General features: G+C 48.7%; 1 protein-coding gene across 1 annotated transcript in view; it reads left to right on the top strand.

Moving 5' to 3' along the window:
- pdcd11 (programmed cell death 11) overlaps window positions 1-20,186 on the top strand; it is a 55,982-nt gene that overhangs the window by 23,303 nt on the left and 12,493 nt on the right. The window contains exons 15-29 of the mRNA XM_068001972.1: window positions 257-451; window positions 908-982; window positions 1,210-1,305; window positions 2,575-2,794; window positions 7,133-7,282; window positions 8,619-8,734; window positions 9,422-9,936; window positions 10,973-11,035; window positions 12,306-12,408; window positions 12,943-13,032; window positions 13,971-14,073; window positions 14,830-15,007; window positions 15,952-16,008; window positions 17,127-17,249; window positions 18,205-18,327. Of these exons, the coding sequence (XP_067858073.1) occupies window positions 257-451; window positions 908-982; window positions 1,210-1,305; window positions 2,575-2,794; window positions 7,133-7,282; window positions 8,619-8,734; window positions 9,422-9,936; window positions 10,973-11,035; window positions 12,306-12,408; window positions 12,943-13,032; window positions 13,971-14,073; window positions 14,830-15,007; window positions 15,952-16,008; window positions 17,127-17,249; window positions 18,205-18,327 (2,207 nt within the window). The remainder of the gene's footprint in view (window positions 1-256; window positions 452-907; window positions 983-1,209; window positions 1,306-2,574; window positions 2,795-7,132; window positions 7,283-8,618; window positions 8,735-9,421; window positions 9,937-10,972; window positions 11,036-12,305; window positions 12,409-12,942; window positions 13,033-13,970; window positions 14,074-14,829; window positions 15,008-15,951; window positions 16,009-17,126; window positions 17,250-18,204; window positions 18,328-20,186) is intronic.

Genomic DNA, 20,186 nt, shown 5'->3' with positions numbered 1-20,186 from the left:
AAAAAAGCCAGTCACTCTGTGCTGGGTACTTCTGATGTGAAGCTTAAAACTTATAAGCTTGTTCCCACCATCACTGTTCCCTCACCAAACAGTTAAACTCTGGCCCTGAGGCTCAGTCTACTTAACTATAATTAGACATTGGCCGCCTATGGCCTTGGTGTTTATTGTTGAAGTTTGTGAGGCATTTACTTTTCCAAGTATCTTCCTGCTCCTTCCCTTTCACTGATGCGCTTTTGTTTTGTTAATGGTGTTTCAGATGGTGGATGTGAAAGTGCTGGCGAAGAACGAGAATGGGCTGGAGGTCTCCATCGTCCCGGAGGGAGTGCCAGCCTTCCTTCCCATGATGCATCTCTCTGACCACGTGACAAATTGTCGGCTTCTCGCGGAGAGGCTTCAGGAGGGTGACGCCATCTCCAGCGTCATGTGTTTGAGCCAAACCCGGGGCCAGATTGTATCCTTTCTCTCCCCCTCCCCTCGAAAGTTTAAGAAAACCAAAACTTGTCTTAATTGTACATGTAGGCGGAGAATCTTCCCACGCTGCCTTGCGCTATGGGGCCTCGACCCTCCCCACCCCGCTCCATCTTAAAACAAAGAGCGCATTAGTTTCTTGGTTTTAGTTTTAATTATCAGTCTTCTCGTGGGTAGCTTCAGTTAAATGATTTCAGTTAATAAAACAATTTGTTTAGTCATCGTTGTCATTAGTTCCCCGGGTTGGGTTGGAGTAAATCTCGAGCTGGTTTGAGCGGTGCCGCTACATTACAGCGGTTGGTAAGTGAGCCCTTAGCCTGAGGATTGTGTCGGACTCGATGTCAGGCAGGGTCTGTATCGCACGGAGTTGCTCGGTGGCCGGGCTGCTTTCCTGCTCACTCAGACGTTCCCTGTCCTTAACTCAACCCCCTTCGCTCAGATTCTTTGTAGGAAGGCTGCAGTCCTGGCCTCTGCTCAGCAAGGCCCGCTGGCAGAGGACGTCTCCGAGCTCCAGGTGAGCTGCCAATCCCTTCTCTAAAAGGACCACCTTCGTGCTTTCCCTTCCTGTATTCTTAAAGAGCCTGAGTTTGCCGGGTTTAACGGTGATGGATTTAAAGGTTGAGCAGGCACGTCCAAATCACCGTCGGTGCGGGACTGATTCGGAATGTGCTCCCGGCAACATCCTTCCATATCTTCTGGACACGGTACCCAGCCGTAAACTCTGTCTCTGTGTTTTCCCAGGTGGGCATGCACATGCCAGGTTTGGTGAAGAATATCATGCCGTACGGAGTGTTTGTGGAATTCCCACACGGTCTCGTCGGGCTTGCACCCAAAGCTGTAAGTCCAATTTCCAGTCACGCCTCGCGCAGTCAGCGGCACTGTTTGTGACGATTAGCACAACGGTCGTTGACAAGTTCTCGGTGCCTTATCGAGCTGTTCGTGTGATCCTGTGTCCGGGTACGGGGGGTGTAGGGGATGTGTTACTGGACTAATAGTTCAGAAAATATGAGCTTGAGAATTTGAATTCCATTTTTAAAAAAACCCTATAAATTAAAGGCTGGTCTCAGTAAAAGTGACCATGAAGCTGTTGGATTGTCGTAAAAACCCAACTGGTTCATTAATGTCCTTCAGGGAAGGAAACCTGCCGTCCTTACCCGGTCTGGGCCTACATGTGACTCCAGTCCCACACCAGAGGGCAGTTAACCATCAACCACGTTGAAGTGGCCTAGCAAGTCACTCAATTGTATCAAACTCAACTAGGGATGGGCAATAAATTCCAGCCTTGCCAGTGACACTCACACCCCGAGAATGAACTTTTAAGAAACTATATATAGAATAATGGATATCTGGGAGTGAGTTACAGGCTGGAATCTAATCGAGGGGTTCAGGGTGTTTATATATAGAATAACAGATACCCGGGAGTGAGTTACAGACTGGAATCTAATCGAGGGGTTCGGGGGGTTTATATATAGAATAACAGATACCCGGGAGTGAGTTACAGACTGGAATCTAATCGAGGGGTTCGGGGGGTTTATATATAGAATAACAGATACCCGGGAGTGAGTTACAGGTTGGAATCTAATCGAGGGGTTCAGGGAGTTTATATATAGAATAACAGATACCCGGGAGTAAGTTACAGACTGGAATCTAATCGAGGGGTTCGGGGGGTTTATATATAGAATAACAGATACCCGGGAGTGAGATACAGACTGGAATCTAATCGAGGGGTTCGGGGGGTTTATATATAGAATAACAGATACCCGGGAGTGAGTTACAGACTGGAATCTAATCGAGGGGTTCGGGGGGTTTATATATAGAACAACAGATACCCGGGAGTGAGTTACAGACTGGAATCTAATCGAGGGGTTCGGGGGGTTTATATATAGAATAACAGATACCCCGGGGAGTGAGTTACAGACTGGAATCTAATCGAGGGGTTCGGGGGTTTATATATAGAATAACAGATACCCGGGAGTGAGTTACAGGCTGGAATCTAATCGAGGGGTTCGGGGGGTTTATATATAGAATAACAGATACCCGGGAGTGAGTTACAGATCCACTAATTCTGACGGTTAACATTTCTCCTGTTTTCCCCCACCCCCACAGGCCATGTCGGATAAGTTTGTCACCAACACGGGGGATCATTTTGTGGTGGGACAGACGGTGGTTGCCAAGGTTACGAACCTGGATGAGGAGAAGAAGCGGGTGCTGCTGACTCTGAAAGTGTCTGAATGCGGGAGTGCGGATGCTGACTCGGAGAGCCTCGCCCTCCTGAGCCAGTACCTCAAGGAGCTGGAGTTCATCAGGACTGTGATGGGCAGCAGGGGTAACAACTGATTCTGTTTAACACTTGGGGTGCGAGAGGAAACCAAAAGCCCACACTCAGCCTTTAAACAAGATGTAATACGATATTGGTCAGAATCCTGGACCATGTTGGAGCTGCCCGTTCTCTGAATCCTCCCCTTTCTGTCTCTCAATCGTGAGTGCGTGTGTGTTGAATGTCACAAGTGCAGCTTTTGGCTTCCAATCCCCACATGTTGGGGTGGTCTCTGCAGGCCAGCTACATGAAAACTGTACAACTTTTAAGTTCCAGTTTAAAATGCACTCAGTGAGCTTGACATACTTGCTTTTGTTTAGCTGAGGAGCTACATTTTCTTTGAGATCCTGTCCCCTCCATTTCTTGTATAAATGCTGTTCGATCGGGACCCCGACGTGGCTGCAGCTCTGATTCACGTGTTTGCTGTGTCTGACTCTAATTTAAGCCTAATGTTCAGCACAGGACTGGTTAAGGGTGTCACTAGTAACAGTGGTCTTGTGTGATATCGATGCCACCACCGGCAGTCACTGCTGAGGAGTAGAACAGTTTCATCTGACACCCGTTTCAAAAAAAAATACCCGGGATTGAGTTACAGACTGGAATCTAATCGGGGGGTTTATATATAGAATAAACCTATAGAATAAATCTAATCGAAGGGTTTGGGGAGTTTATATATGGAATAGCAGATACCCGGCAGTGAGTTACAGGCTGGAATCTAATCGAGGGGTTCGGGGGGTTTATATATAGAATAGCAGATACCCGGCAGTGAGTTACAGACTGGAATCTAATCGAGGGGTTTGGGGAGTTTATATATAGCTAACGAATGGAGAAGCAGGGTTGTAATCCATGCCGTGCGCTAGTGAATATAGCAATAGGAGGATAGAGCAGATGAATGCGTGGCTGGAGAGATGGTGCAGGAGGGAGGGCTTTAGATTCCTGGGGCATTGGGACCAATTCTGGGAGGTGGGACCTGTACAAGCTGGACGGGTTGCATCTCAACAGGGCTGGGACCCATATCCATGCGGGGAGATTTGCTACTGCTGTTGGGGAGTGTTTAAACTAGCTTGGCAGGGGGATGGGAACCTGAGCGTAGATTCAGAAGGGAGAGAAGCAGAGCTGGAAATGGAAGATAAAAAAATTAGTAAGTGAGCTTGGAAGTCAGAGGAAACAAAGGTTAGAAACTAGACAACAAAACCGTTTGGCAGTGCTTAATGGTATATACCTCAGTGCAAGGAATCTAGTTAATAAGCTGAGGGCACAGATAGACACGTGGAAGTACAATATCTTAGCTATTACTGAAACATGGCTTAAACAGGGGCAGGAATGGCTGCTCAACGTTCCTGGTTACAGGGTTTCCAGATGAGAGAGAGAGGGGAATAAAAAAAAGGAGGGGGGTGGCAATATTGGTTAAAGAAACAATTACAGCTGTGAGGAGAGATGATATGTTAGAAGGATCATCAAATGAGGTCGTATGGGTTGAGCTAAAGAACAAAAAAGAGGCAGTCACACTGCTGGGAGTGAACTATAGACCCCCAAACAGTCAGAGGGAGATAGAAGAGCAAATATGTAGGCAAATTCCTGAGAAGTGCAATAACAATAGGGCAGTAATAGTCGGGGGTTTCAACTACCCGAATATTAACTGGGACACAAACAGTGTAAATGGTATAGAGGGCGCAGAATTCTTAAATTGCCTTCAGGAGAACTCTTTAAGCCAGTTTGTAGCAAGCCCAACAAGAGAGGGGACAGTTCTGGATTTAGTTTTAGGAAATGAAGAGGGGCAGGTGGAAGGAGTATCAGTGGGAGAGCATTTTGGTGGTAGTGATCATAATTCAGTTAGATTTAGCATAGTTATGGAAAAGGACAAAGATAGAAAGGAGTTAAAGTTCTCAATTGGGGAAAGGCCAATTTTACTAAGCTGAGAAGTGATTTAGCAAAAGTGGACTGGAAACAGCTACTTGAAGGGAAATTAGTGCCAGAGCAGTTGGAGGCATTCAAGGGAGAGATAGTGAGGGTTCAGAACAAACATGTCCCCACAAAGAAAAAGAGTGGGACTGCCAAATCTAGAACCCCTAGATGACAAGGAGCATACAGGGTAAGATACGGCAAAAAAGGGAAGCTTATGTCAGACACCGAGAGCTCAATACTGCAAAAAGTCTAGAGGAGCATAGAAAGTGCAGGGGTGAAATTAAAAAGGAAATTAGGAAAGCAAAGAGAGGACATGAAACACTACAGACAAGTAAAATTAAGGAAAACCCAAAGACTTTTTTTATTCATTCATGGGATGTGGGCGTCGCTGGCGAGGCCGGCATTTATTGCCCATCCCTAATTACCCTTGAGAAGGTGGTGGTGAGCCGCCTTCTTGAACCCCTGCAGTCCGTGTGGTGAAGGTTCTCCCACAGTGCTGTTAGGAAGGGAGTTCCAGGATTTTGACCCAGCGACGATGAAGGAACGGCGATATATTTCCAAGTCAGGATGGCGTGTGACTTGGAGGGGAACATGCATGCATTTATAAATACATAAAGAGCAAAAGAATAACTAAGGAAAGTGTAGGGCCTATTAGAGACCAAAAAGGTAAACTATGTGTGGAGGCGGAAGAAGTAGGCATGGCTCTTAATGAATGCTTTGTGTCTGTCTTCAAAAGAGAGGGACGATGCAGAGATTATAGTTAAGGAGGAGTCTGAAATATTGGATGGAATAAACTTAGTGAGAGAGGAATTATTAAGGGGTTTAGCATCTTTGAAAGTAGATAAATCACCAGAGCCGGATGAAAAATATCCCAGGCTGTTAAAAGAAGCAAGGGAGGAAATAGCGGAGGCTCTGACCATCATTTTCCAATCCTCACTGGCTACAGGTGTGGTGCTGGAAGATTGGAGGACTGCTAACGTTGTACCATTGTTTAAAAGGGGAGAAAGGGATAGACCGAGTAATTACAGGCCAGTCAGTCTAACCTCGGTGGTGGGCAAATTATTGGAAACAATTCTGAGGGACAGCATAAATCGTCATTTAGAAAGGCACGGGTTAATCAAGGACAGTCAGCACGGATTTGTTAAGGGAAGGTCGTGTCTGACTAACTTGATTAAATTTTTTGAAGAGGTAACAAAGGGGGTCAATGAGGATCGTGCATCTGATGTAGTCTATGTGGATTTTAGCAAAGCCTTTGACAAGGTCTCACATGGCAGACTGGTCAAAAAAGTAAAAGCCCATAGGATCTGTTTCCAGTGGGGTCCCTTGCTTTTTGTGATATATATTAATGATTTGGACTTGAACGTAGGGGGCATGATTAAGAAGTTTGCAGATGATACAAAAATTGGCCGTGTGGTTGATAGTGAGGAGGAAAGCTGTAGACTGCAGGAAGATATCAATGGACTGGTCAGGTGGGCAGAAAAGTGGCAAATGGAATTCAATCCGGAGAAGTGTGAGGTAATGCATTTTGGGAGGGCAAACAAGGCAAGGGAATACACAATAAATGGGAGGATACTGAGAGGTGTAGAGGAAGTGAGGGACCTTGGAGTGCATGTCCACAGATCCCTGAAGGTAGCAGGACAGGTAGATAAGGTGGTTAAGAAGGCATACGGGATACTTTCCTTTATTAGCCGAGGCACAGAATATAAAAGCAGGGAGGTTATGCTGGAACTGTATAAAACATTAGTTAGGCCACAGCTTGAGTACTGCGTACAGTTCTGGTCACCACATTACAGGAAGGATGTAATTGCACTAGAGAGGGTACAGAGGAGATTTGCAAGGATGTTGTAAGGACTGGAGAATTTTAGCTTTGATGAAAGATTGGATAGGCTGGGGTTATTTTCTTTGGAACCAAGGAGACTGAGGGGAGATTTAATTGAAGTGTATAAAATTATGAGGGACCTAGATAGAGTGGATAGGGAGGACCTATTTCCCTTAGCAGTGGGGTCAATGACCAGGGGGCATAGATTTAAAGTAATTGGTAGAAGGATTAGAGGGGAGTTGAGGAGAATTTTTTTCACCCAGAGGGTGGTGGGGGTCTGGAACTCACTGCCTGAAAGGGTGGTAGAGGCAGAAACCCTCATCGCATTTAAAAAGTACCTGGATGTGCACCTGAAGTGCCGTAACCTACAGGGCTACGGGCCAAGTGCTGGAAAGTGGGATTAAGCTGAGTGGCTCTTTTCGACCAGCACGGACACGATGGGCCGAATGGCCTCCTTCTGTGCCGCAACTTTCTATGATTCCCAAGAACAGATACCCGGGAGTGAGTTACAGGCTGGAATCTAATCGAGAGGTTCGGGGTTGGTTTATATATAGAATAACGGATACCCGGGAGTGAATTACAGACTGAAACCATTAATCCTCAGTAAATGTTTGATGTTCCAGACTCTCCGGTTATCGCCAATCTCAGTCGCCTTACCACGGGGCAGAGACTCGAGCTGGTGGTGGATGGAGTGAAGGCTGATGGGACGGTGTACTTCACTGGCGTGCAGGTTGCCGGACTGACCGTTTCGGCCAGTCGCTATCACCGGGGCGGTAAGTGCCTTTCTGGTCTCCTTAGCATTTGAGGGGGGCTCACCAGATTAGTATTAACGTCACCCCTGAGTCAGAAGGTTGTGGGTTCAGGTCCCATTCCAGGATTTGAGCCAATAATACAGGTTGACACTCCAGCGCTGCACTGTTGGAGGTGCCGTCTTTTGGATGAGATATAATAGCGAGGCCCCATCTGCCTGTTTAGGCTGGTGGTAAAGGTCACATGAAGAACTGGTGTCCTTCCTCAACCAACACCACCAGAAACAGATTCACTGGCCATTACCTCACTAATGTTTGTAGGACCCAGCTTTGTGGTAATTAGGTTTGCTCCTTACTGATGTTAATCCAGCTCGCTCACACTGTCACTCAGTAACCCCTCTCCCCCAGCGCCCCGTGTTACTGACTGTATCTCTACTGATGTTAATCCCTCTCCCTCACACTGTCACTCAGTAACCCCTCTCCCCCAGCGCCCTGTGTTACTGACTGTATCTCTACTGATGTTAATCCCTCTCCCTCACACTGTCACTCAGTAACCCCTCTCCCCCAGCGCCCTGTGTTACTGACTGTATCTCTACTGATGTTAATCCCTCTCCCTCACACTGTCCCTCAGTAACCCCTCTCCCCCCAGTGCCCTGTGTTACTGACTGTATCTCTACTGATGTTAACCCCTCTCCCTCACACTGTCCCTCAGTAACCCCTCTCCCCCAGTGCCCAGTGTTACTGACTGTATCTCTACTGATGTTACTCCAATGCCCTGTTTTGCTGACTATAAACTGCAAACTGAGGAGATCTCCCTGCATTGTGTATATCACTGATTCTGGTCTCCTCACACGTCAGCTGATGGATGTTGAGAGGCAATGAATCCCTGTGGGTTACAGCCATGGGGGTTCGACGGGGAAGTCATGGCTTTTTGACAATTCAGCATTGTGTAAGGAATCTGCTGCAGCAGCAGAGGTGTGGGACGCACCGTGAAATAACCTGCGGGTCAATAGAAAAATTCAAAACTGAGATTGATCGATTTTTGCTGGGTAAGGAAGTTAAGGGATATGGAACTAAGGCGGGTAAATGGAATTGAGGTATAGATCGGCCATGATTGAATGGCGGAACAGGCTTGAGGGGCTGAATGGCCTCCTCATGTTCATATCTAACAGCTCCAGGGCAATCTGTCACTGATATAGCTTGAATTGAAGCTTTTGAACACCGATTTGATGTGTCCCATGGTTCATGGTGGTAGGAATAAACTCATTGCCCGGGGGGTGGGCGATGTGCCGTGTTTTATATGCAGCAGTAAATTTCTGTGGTCCAGTATTGCTAATCGTGCATTTGTTTCTTGCTGTAGAGGCGAGTGTCAGCCCGGGACAGGAGTGGACAGCAGTGGTTTTATTTGTAAATCTCCTCTCCTCCGTTGTTCACGTCTCTCTCCGTCAGGAGCTGCTGAGTGCCAACATCAAAAAGGTACGGTACAAAAGTGTGGGGATGATATTATACAAAACCTAACACTATCACTGAAGGAGCTTTACTCTGTATCTAACCCTGTACCTGCCCTTGGAGTGTTTGGGACAGTGTAGAGGGAGCTTTACTCTGTATCTAACCCGTGCTGTACCTGCCCTGGGAGTGTTTGATGGGACAGTGTAGAGGGAGCTTTACTCTGTATCTAACCCGTGCTGTACCTGTCCTGGGAGTGTTTGATGGGACAGTGTAGAGGGAGCTTTACTCTGTATCTAACCCGTGCTGTACCTGCCCTGGGAGTGTTTGATGGGACAGTGTAGAGGGAGCTTTACTCTGTATCTAACCCGTGCTGTACCTGCCCTGGGAGTGTTTGATGGGACAGTGTAGAGGGAGCTTTACTCTGTATCTAACCCGTGCTGTACCTGTCCTGGGAGTGTTTGATGGGACAGTGTAGAGGGAGCTTTACTCTGTATCTAACCCGTGCTGTACCTGTCCTGGGAGTGTTTGATGGGACAGTGTAGAGGGAGCTTTACTCTGTATCTAACCCGTGCTGTACCTGTCCTGGGAGTGCTTCCTGACATCTGTTGCAATGCATGGAAACTGTTTTGAATTCACTCTTAGAGCTCAAAATTTTTAAAGAATGTAAGTTGGCAAATTTCGCTGTGCTTCAATCAGCATTCCTCTGCTTTGCAGTTAAAGGGAGTTTTGCAGCATTCTGCAGTCGTGCAGTTTGTGGCACCAGATGTTGTTGTGGGATCGCTGGCCGGGACCCCTCAGCTGGTTTTCATTCCAGTCGCAGCCCATCTAAACGACACCTTCCACTTCGACTCGGAAAAGCTCTCCGTGGGACAGACCGTCTCCGTGATGCTGAGGACCCGCGGCACGGAGGATCGTGGGATTCCACTGGCCGTGCGGGGTCCGACAAAGGGCAGGAGCGCCAAGCGAGAGCGCAGGCAGTCGGAGGGAGGGGAGGAGGCGTTGACTGGGGTGAAGCACACGCTGTGCATCGGGGATATGGTCAGCGGGACCGTGAAATCTGTGCGGGCAACTTGCCTGCTGATCGCTTTACAGGGCGGGGTAACGGGATACGTCCACGCCTCGGAGATCCTGGACGAGGTTCCCGCAGGCACTGTCCCAACATCAAGGCGGAAAATTGGCGATATTGTCCAAGCAAAGGTCATCGGAGGGAAAGAAGCAAAGTCCCACAGGTAGGTCCTGGCGGCCCTGTGAATGTTTCTGGGTTGGACCTTAAACAGCGATGAGCTGTGGTGCGTTCCACGGTCCTGGGGCTTGGTGCGAACGCAGTCAGACCTCTGGAAGGAATTGAGACTCTGCCGCACATGTTCCGTGGCACTAGAGGGAGCGTCACTACCTCACCAAGCGGCTCTAGTGGTAGCAAGCCGTAACTACACACCTTTATTGGGATGTGGGTCACACTTGCAAAGCATTTATTGCCCATCCCTCATTACCCTGGGGGAATTAAAGACTCCAACGCACAATGTGGGACTGGAGTCTCGTGGGCCAGACCGGGTAAGGACGGCAGGTTCCCTTCCCTGAAGGACATTAAACAAAGAACTCTCATTTATTCAGGGCCTCAGGACATCCCGAAGTACTTTTTAAAGTGTAGTCACTGTTGTAATGTAGGAAACGCGGCAGCCAATTTGCGCACAGCAAGATCCCACAGCATTGAGCTAAATGCCCAGATAATCTGTTTGTGATATTGGTTGAGGGATAAATATTGGCCAGGACTGCGAGGAGAACACCCCTGCTCTTCTTCGAAATAGTGGCCGTGGGATCTTTTACGTTGACCTGAGAGGGCGGACAGGTCTCAGTGCTGCACTGAGGTGAACCAGTGGGTTTCTCTATGACAATCCGACAGATTTCGTGGTCATTTATCTGGTGTCTGCCCACAAATTACCAGATTTACTGAATTTAATTTTGCAACTTGCTGTGCTGGGATTTAAACTCACGACCTCTGGGTCACGAGTCCAATCTTGTAACCAGGCTGCTGAGTGCAGGGCCGCCCGAGTGTCTCAGCAGTGTTGGCCCCTGTGTGTGGCCTCCCGGGCCCCTGTGTGTGGCCTCCCGGGCCCCAGTGGGAGGTGGAATTCCGACACATTCATTAATTCTACAGAACTCCGAATGAGTGATGTGTTTTTGCCTTGTGGCTCCACAAGTTTCTTGTCGCACTTTGTGTCCTGCCACTGACTGACGTGGGGTTTTTTTGCCTCCCCTTCGTGCCAGGTTTTTGCCGATCACGCACCCGCATTTTGCGATGACGATACCGGAATTAACACTGCGACCAAGGTGAGGCGAGGCACGGGGACCAACGATGGCGTGGAGCGCGTCAGGTCACGGAAAGCTTACAGCACTGTGCACGTATCCAGATTGTAAAAAGCACATAGAGGCACTGGAGAGCGTAGTAAATATTTTTTGCACCATGATATCAGAACTGAGAGGTTATAATTATCAGGAAAGACTGAACAGGCTGGGGCTCTTTTCTCTAGAAAAGAGAAGGCTGAGGGGTGACCTGATAGAGGTCTTTAAGATTATGAAAGGGTTTGATAGGGTAAACGTAGAGAAAATGTTTCTACTTGTGGGGGAGGCCAGAACTAGGGGCCATAAATATAAGATAGTCACTAATAAATCCAATAGGGAATTCAGGAGAAACTTCTTTACCCAGAGAGTGGTGAGAATGTGGAACTCACTCCCACATGCAGTGGAATAGAAGGATATGCTGATAGGGTGAGATGGAGTAGGGAGGGAGGAGGCTCGTGTGGAGCATAAACACCGGGATAGACCTGTTGGGCCAAATGGCCTATTTCTGTGCTGTAAATTCTATGTAAAAGCTTAAAACACCAGGGTGTTGGATGATTCAGTGAGTTTATAGAGTGAGGAGCGGAGACATCCAGACCATGAAGGCGTCTGGTTCACTGTCGGCATGTGTTGATCTCCCTGGTCTCAGCCAGAGTGGGAGTAGGGTCAAAATCCTGCAACTCCCTTCCTAACAGCACTGTGGGAGAACCGTCACCACACGGACTGCAGCGGTTCAAGAAGGCGGCTCACCACCACCTTCTCAAGGGGCAATTAGGGATGGGCAATAAATGCTGGCCTTGCCAGCGACGCCCACACCCCATGAATGAATTTTTTAAAAAAGTGCAGATGGCTACAGTGCCCTGGGTCGGGGAGGAGATAAATCGCCCTGCTCCCCATTGCTGTGGATTTGAGCTAGGGATTGGAGTGGGCCCAGCTGCGATGACTCTCACAGTTGAATAGCCTGTCGGCACTCACTGTCAAGGCTCGCTCTTTAAAAAGATGCCAAGGTGCGGGATGGACCCTGACATGGAGTCAATAGGGGTGGAGAAAGTAAATTGATGGAACTGAGGGCCTCCTATAAAGTCATAAATCACAGGAGCAAGTCCCTCGATTTAGGTTCCAGCCTGTAACTCGTTCCGTTTGTTCTGTGTTCCCTGTCCTGGAAAGATTGATTGAATGTTTTATTTTTTAAAAATTGAGTTGAGATCTAATCTTGAATCTGTGCACTGTGTTTCATCCAACTGTCCTGTTCCTTTTGCAGCAAGCTGTCCGGGGAATGTGCAGTGATGCTCCAGGGTGAGCAGCTGGCCGAGAGGCTCAAATCCTTCGCGGTCGGCCAAGCACTGACCTGTTATGTGTTCAAGGTACCGTGGCTAATGTGTCTTTGTATCATGGGGTGACGCGCGAGTTGGGGTTTGCATGTGTGGCGCTGGCTGTGCTGTTATGTGACCGGGAGGGTGGCAGCAGTGGGATCAGTTGGAGTTGATGCAGCACGTTGAGTATCAGTGCTTGGTTTAATTGCGGTTTTTCGCACTGCGTGTTGGTACCAGTGCACTAAATAAGCCCGACGGCAGCACTGCTCACGCCAAACTGAGGAGAGTGAAGGAGTATGGAGGATTTGGATTTGCCCAGTTAAGGTATGGCTCGAGCAGTGGCATGTTCTCTGGCCTAGACTTGTGGTCTTGTGTTCAATGCTGTGATATAATTGCTCGGTTTAGTATAAGCCATTTGACTTTAGCAACATAAGAACTCCCTCTGAGCTCCAGTCGTTGCCCCACCTGATCGTCTGTCTTGCCTGTTCTACCCTCCCTCCCGAGTACCCGTCGTTCTCTCAACCGTGTTTTCTGCAGCGGGACCCCGTGTTTCTCCCGCTTTTAATTTCTCTCTCCTGTCTCCAGTACAACAGTGCCAAGCAACGTCTGGACGTAGAAGTGACCCCTGATATTCGTGGGAAAATCGAGATGCTGCTGCTGTCTCCCAATCTCAAGGTGAGTTTGCAGCCATTCATTGCAGATTGTAATCTGTGTTAGCTGTGGCTCAGTGGCAGTGCACTCACCTTTGAGTCAGAAGGTCGTGGGTTCGAGCCCTGCTCCAGAAAGTTGAGCACATAATCCAGCTTGATGTACCAGTGCAGTACTGAGGGAATGCTGCACTGCCGGAGGTGGCGTCTTCCAGTTGAGATGTTAAACAGGGGCCCCGTCTGCCCCCTCAGGCGGACGTAAAAGATCCCATGGTGCTATTTGGAGAGTGGGGGAGTTCTCCCTGGTGTCCTGGCCAATATTTATTCCTCAACCCAACACCTAAAACAAATTATGTGGTCATTTATCTCATTGCTGTTTGTGGGATCTTGCTGTGTGCAAATTAGTTGCCACGTTTCCTACATTACAACAGTGACTACACTTCAAAAGAACTTAATTGGTTGTAAAGTGCTTTGGGTTGTGAAAGGTACTAAATAAATGGAAGCTCTTTCTGTCTAATCTGGCTCGTGCCTGCTGAATTCACCGTTACTTAACAGCAGATCTGAATTCAACGATCTGTGTGATTAAGGAACATAGAAATTGCTAGACAAATAAAGACTGTAGTCCATCTAGTTCACCGTCTACCATCCTGGTAGTCCACATGATACAATGATAATGGAGTTGTTGACCAATCACAGCAATCGATCTCTATCAATGAGTCTACAACAGACCCAGACATGAGGTGAGGAAAACCCCCAGTGGGGGAGAGCTCTGGGAACCATAGGTCCAAAGTCACCTGTTCCTCCAAGATGGCCTGGGTCTCCCTCGGTTCATTCTACCCGTGCTACTGTTGGCCTTTTGAACAAGCTGACAGTTGCATCCCAGTCGGAGTGGGGGCTCATAATGGGATTGTGCAATTTATAAACTTTTTCAAAAAGGTTCAACCCCTTTTTGTTTTTTAAATTCAGAATTTGAAACAGCCTGAGAAAGAGTTCAGATCAGGTCAGGCCTTGACTGCAACTGTGATCGGCCCAGACACCACCGAGACGCGACTCACACTCTCTCTCACGGGTAAGACTGAAGTCTAAGGTCGCTGGGGGGGGGGTCGATCTGCCAGCGGTAACACGCGTTTATTTAATACCTTACACGGAGAGATGTCCCACGGTGGGACAGTGAACGGCAATTAGTGGAGCTTGGTAACAGAGGGGGGGGTGGTGGCAGAGGCAGACAGGGTTCTGAAGGGGCTTTTGAAGGTGGGGATGTGGGACGATGGAGGGGTTTGGGGGTGAGGGGCCCCGAGGACAAGGCTTGCTGGCTGAAGGCTCTGGTAGAACAGAGGGAGTGGAACACAAAGCGGGCTGGAGGGCAGAAGACTGGAGCTGGGACGTGGGGCAGGAGGGAGAGGCAGAGCTGGGTACAGCCAAACCATCAAGTTGGTATGCACTGAGACCGGGAGTCCGCATAGGCCGACTGATGGGGTGGGGGGACGCGATGAACGAGCGGAACGTGACGCAGGGGGCAGCGTGCGGGATGGGTTAGGGTTTGTGCAGGACGGAGGCTGGCCAGAGGGGCCTGCAGAGACCAAACCTCGCGGTAAGCTTTCAGTTTCTGCATGAACTCTTAATCCTTCACTGGGTCCTGGCTCTGCCCCTGTGGCTCTGAGCAGACGATTCCCTGCCTCTTGTAGCTGAGAGAATTGGCAGATTGAAAATACATGCTGTATTATTTTGCTGCGGTCCTGTTACAATACTTGTACCTTTATTAAACTATCTTACTGACAAAACTGGGGCAAGTCCTCACCCGTGTTCCCAAAATCTCACTCCCCAGGTGCGTGCTCGCTGGATGTAGGATCAGTGACGTTGGGCACCATCAAAAAGGTCACCCCACACGTTGGGGTGGTCATCGGCCTCCCGTTTGGAAAGAGTGGTCGAGCAGGCCTGTGCGACCTGGCCGATTCGTACTGTGAATCACCGCTGGAAGGACTCACCCCGGGCCGCCTAGTGAGGTCAGTATTGGAGCTGTGTAACGGGCAGCGTTCCACCTGCAGGGGCTGGCCCGCTCTCTCTGCTATACTTACCCCTTACAGCACTGCTAGCAGGGAGGAGAGTGTGAGTCTTACATTGCCTCTAAGTCAGAAGATCGTGGGTTCCAGCCCTACTCCAGAGCCTTGAGCCCATAATCCAGGCTGACGTTCCCAGTGCAGTACTGAGGGAGTGCTGTACTGTTGGAGGTGCCGTCTTTTGGATGAGACATTAAACCGAGGACCCATCTGCCCTCAGGTGGATGTAAAACTATTTTGAAGAGGAGCAGGGGAGTTCCCCCCGGTGTCCTGGGGCCAATATTTATCCCTCAACCAACATCACTAAACAGATTATCTGAGCATTTATCTCACTGCTGTTTGTGGGACCTTGCTGTCTGTAAATTAGCTTCTGCATTACAACAATGACTATGCTTCAAGGGTAATTAATTGGCTGCGAAGCACTTTGGGACGCCAAGAGGCCATGAAGGACGCAAGTTCTTTTTTCCCTTGTTTTGGAATTGGTGCCGACAGCAGGTTCTGCAGTCCTGTTGAGTTGCCAGCAGATGTCACCGCTGTACTGCATTTCCTAACTGATGTGGAAACCCCGGTGCCAGCGGGAGGCCGTGTCTCCTCCCCCGTGCCGGCAGGAGACCGTGCTCCTTTCCCCCCCACCCCTCTGGTTTCAAACAAAGGGATTTTGGTGAAAATATATTTTAAAATGCTGAGCTTGTTGGAGAAACGCAGCCGGCCCGTCAGCCTCCGAGACGAAGGACAATCTAACATTTCATGTGTGACCCTTCACAGCTCCTCCCTCCTCCTCACCAACTCTGATCCATTCATTAGTAGTTGTCATTTTCCTCAGACCTGTTTGAATTTGGCCTCTTGTTCTGGCCTCTGCTTTACCCGCTCTGTGTTTTGCGGTTTTATAGGTGCTGTGTTATTTCCAAGGAAGAGAATCAGTTGGGAGTTTCCCTCCGGAACTCGAGGTGAGCATTTCTCAGTCAGTCTCTGGTCAGACCAGCACTGGGGTGCTGCGTATGATCGGCTCCACAGGGAGACGGGGGGCCCGGACTAGAGGCTGGTGCAGGGGGGAGCGTGAGGATCGAACCCCAGCACTACAGGGAAGAGCGAAGGGGAGTGACTTGATAAGTAGATTACTGCTATTCTGCCGTGAGAAGGGATGACTCGGAGAGGGGACGTGAACCTAGTGAAGTATCCCAGATATTCTGGGGGAGAGAAAGTAAACCCGGGGCACTGTTTTTAATTGGAACTGATGTTCTGAATTTAAAATTCTCATCCTTGTTTTCAAATCCCTCCACGGCCTCACCCCTCCCTATCTCTGTAACCTCCTCCAGCCCTACAACCCTCCCAGATCTCTGCGCTCCTCCAATTCTGGCCTCTTGCCCATCCCCGATTTTAATCGCCCCACCATTGGCGGCCGTGCCTTCAGCCGTGCCCAAAGCCCTGGAATTCCTTCCCTAAACCTCTCCACCTCTCCACCTCTCTCTCCTCCTTTTAAGTCGCTCCTTAAAACCTACCTCTTTGACCAAGCTTTTGGTCACCTGTCCTAATATCTCCTTATGCGGTTCAGTGTCAAATTTTGTTTGTTGATCATTCCTGTGAAGCGCATTCTGACGTTTTACTATGTTAAAATTACTATATAAATGCAAATTGTTGCTGAATTTACCTTTTCTGTCCTGTTCACTGCCCCGTGTGCCTTTAAGGATCCCCTTTTAGTCGTCTTTTTCCAAGCCTTAAAAGCCCATTTCTCCTCCTTTCCCGTTATAACTCAGACCCCTGCTGCCCGTTAGCCTTGGTTACGGCTGTGCTATTCTAATTGTTATCGCTTGTGTTAAACCACAAACTGTTTCACCAAATCGTTGTTAGATCCATGGAGAAAACAGTAGCGAGCTGAAAATCCCTCACATAATGCGTGGGATTTCAACTGAGCCAGCCCGTCCGATGTTGTTTGTTGCCTGTGTTTAAATCGGATCTTGTTTGAGAATTGTCGTCCTGCTGTTGTTTTATTGTTTTTGGATCGTCTGTCTTCCTTCCTTCCCTGAATATTTCCAGGCTGATGTCTGTCTGTGTGATTCCTCTCTAGGATGAACCCTGAAAGTGTGTCTTCAGTGCGTGACCCGGAGGTTGCATCAATCGGGTGCCTTCGAAAGGGGCAGCTCCTGAGGGGTTACATAAAGGCCATCGGGGAGCCCGGAGTCTTTGTCAGGTGAGCGTGGTGATGGTGCGAGAGGTCCGTCGTGACCTGGTGCGTCAGCCTGCGGAGAGCCAGTGGTGGCGGGCGTCTGAGCTGAGTGCACACAACCCGTGTACCTCGTGCCGGCCTCAACTCTGAGCCACTGTCACTTTGTATGGGTGTTAGACAATACCACGTGCCTATCCCGAATCACGGTCAGCCCCATGCACACAGGCATGACATGTACACGCGCTCACTCTGTTTGGGTCTCTGCTTTTCTGCTGTTGTAGGGGGAGGACGTTTTATGGGGGAGGGGGCCATTTGGTCAGTTCAGTCGTTTCACCCCCTGTCCCAGTAACTGCCTACGGGGGGGTGGGGGCTCCAGCCAGGAGAGATGGGACGAGGCATCAATGAAAGGAAGGAATAGACCTACACATAAGACGTGGGAAGGGGGTGGATGTTAGTGTGACGGGTTTGTTAGTGAATAGGGAGAGACTATTTCTTCTCATTGAGTTACATGGGGTCATGGATTTAAAATCCTCACCGAGAATGAGGAAGGACATTAAGAGAAACTTCTTTTCACAGTGGGTGGTTGGAGAATGGAGTGCCGTACCACAGTGAGTTGAGGCAGAGACCATTGCATTAAGCGAAAATTGAATAAATATTTGAAGCATAGAAAGATACAGGGTTAAAGGGAAAGTGGGAGGCAGTGGGATTAGTTTTGGGTTAATAAGGGACTGTGGGAAGATTCATTTCCTCCAGAAATGAACCCCAGTGCTTGGTTTGCATTTTTTAATGGCCTTGTTAACCCGTGTTACTACTTTTAATGATTTATGTATCTGTACCCCTAGATCCCTTTGCGCCTCAACCCCTTTTAGACTCTTATTTTCCAAGGAGTAGGTAGCTTTAGTCTTCTACCAAAATGCACCACATAAGTACGGAGAAGGGGGTGTTGGGAGTATGTCAGCGTGCGATCTTTCTGTTTCAGCCTCTCTGCCTCTTTGTCGGGCCGTGTCCAGTACCAGCACACCACTAATTACTTCGTCAAGGATCACGAGCTCTACCTGAAGCACATCCCGAAAGGAAAGCTGGTGACTGTCAAAGTACTGAGGTAGGAATTTACCGTGTGGAAGGAGCAGAGAGGGAGGGAACCAGTGTGTTACTTGGAATCGGGAGGGTCGATGGCTTGCCTTGCCTTTATTAGATTTCTGAAACCCCACCACATTGATGAGTAGAAAAATTCATGATTTAAAATAATCAAAAAAGGATGTAAAGATAAACCCAGAAACTACAGGCCAGTCAGTTTAACCTCGGTGGTGGGGAAACTTTTAGAAACGATAATCCGGGACAGAATTAGCAGTCACTTGGACAAGTGTGGATTAATAAAGGGAAGCCAGCACGGATTTATTAAAGGCAAATCGTGTTTAACTAACCTGATAGAGTTTTTTGATGAGGTATGAGAGCGTAGATGAGGGCAATGCGGTTAATGTGGTGTATATGGACTTTCAGAAGGCGTTTGATGAAGTGCCGCATAATAGGCTTGTCAATAAAATTGAAGCCCATGGAATAAAAGGGGGCAGTGACAACATGGATATGGAATTGGCTAAGTAATAGGAAACAGAGAGTAGTGGTGAACGGTTGTTTTTCGGACTGGAGGGAGGTGTACAGTGGTGTTCCCCAGGGGTCGGTGCTGGGACCACTGCTTTTCTTGATATATATTAATGACTGGGACTTGGCTGTACAGGGCACAATTTCAAAATTTGCAGATGACACAAAACTTGGAAGTGTAGTGAACAGTGAGGAGGATAGTGATAGACTTTAAGAGGATATAGACAGGGTGGTGGAATGGGCGGACACATGTCAGATAAAATTTAACAGAGAAGCCTGAGGTGATGCGTTTTGGTAAGAACGAGGAAAGGCAATATGAACTAATGGGGGTGCATGAACAGAGAGATCTGGGGGTATATGTACACAGGTTGTTGAAGGTGGCAGGACAGGAATGCACTGCCTGAAAGGGTGGTGGAAGCAGTGTCAATTGTGGCTTTCAAAAAGGAATTACATCGGCCCCTGAAGGAGAGAAATTTGCAGGGCTACAGGGAAAGAGCGGGGGAGTGGGACTAGCTGGATTGCTCTTGCAGAGAGCCGGCGTGGACTTAATGGGCCGAATGGCCTCCTTCTGTGCCATAACCTTTATGATTTAATCCGTACGGATCAGGAAGATCCCAGGCTTGATGCTCGCTCCGTGATGGGTTAGTTTATCTCGACCTGGGCAGTGACACCAGCAAGCGTCCAGTGACTCCTGAGGTGGGGGGGCCCCACGTCCAGTGGGGACAGGATCGGGCTTCACGGTCGGCGAGCCTGTCCACACTCATCGTCTCGACTCGCACCCAAAGGATGATCACTCGGAGCGAGACAGCCAAGAGTGACCGGCGCCCGTGAACCGTACCCCAACGAGAGTCGGTACCCTCGCTGGAGGAGGGCAGAAAAACCAAAGGGGATCGTAGAATCACACAGCACAGAAAGAGGCCATTCGGCCCATCGTGCCTGTACCAGCTCTTTTGAAAGAGCTATCCAATTAGTCCCACTCCCCTGCTTTTTCCCCAAAGCCCTGCGTATTTTTCCTGTTCAAGTATTTATCCAATTCCCTTTTGAAAGTTGTAAAGAATCTTACAACACCAGGTTATAGTCCAACAATTTTATTTGAAAATCACACGCTTTCGGAGATTGTTATTGTTGAATCTGCTTCCACCGCCCTTTCAGGCAGCGCATTCCAGATCAGAACAACTCGCTGCGTTTAAAAATAAATTCTCACCTCTCCTCTGATTCATTTGCCAATTATCTTAAATCTGTGTCCTCTGGTTACCGACCCTCCTGCCACTGGAAACAGTTTGTCCCCATCTACTCTACTAAAACTGTTCATGATTTTGAGCACCTCTATTAAACCTCCCCTTAACCTTCTCTGCTCTAAGG

This window comes from Heptranchias perlo, chromosome 21 (assembly GCF_035084215.1).
Source record: "Heptranchias perlo isolate sHepPer1 chromosome 21, sHepPer1.hap1, whole genome shotgun sequence".
NCBI lineage: Eukaryota > Metazoa > Chordata > Chondrichthyes > Hexanchiformes > Hexanchidae > Heptranchias > Heptranchias perlo.
Note: the sequence above shows the minus strand (reverse complement) of the source record. Positions and strands in the feature narration are given on the sequence as shown.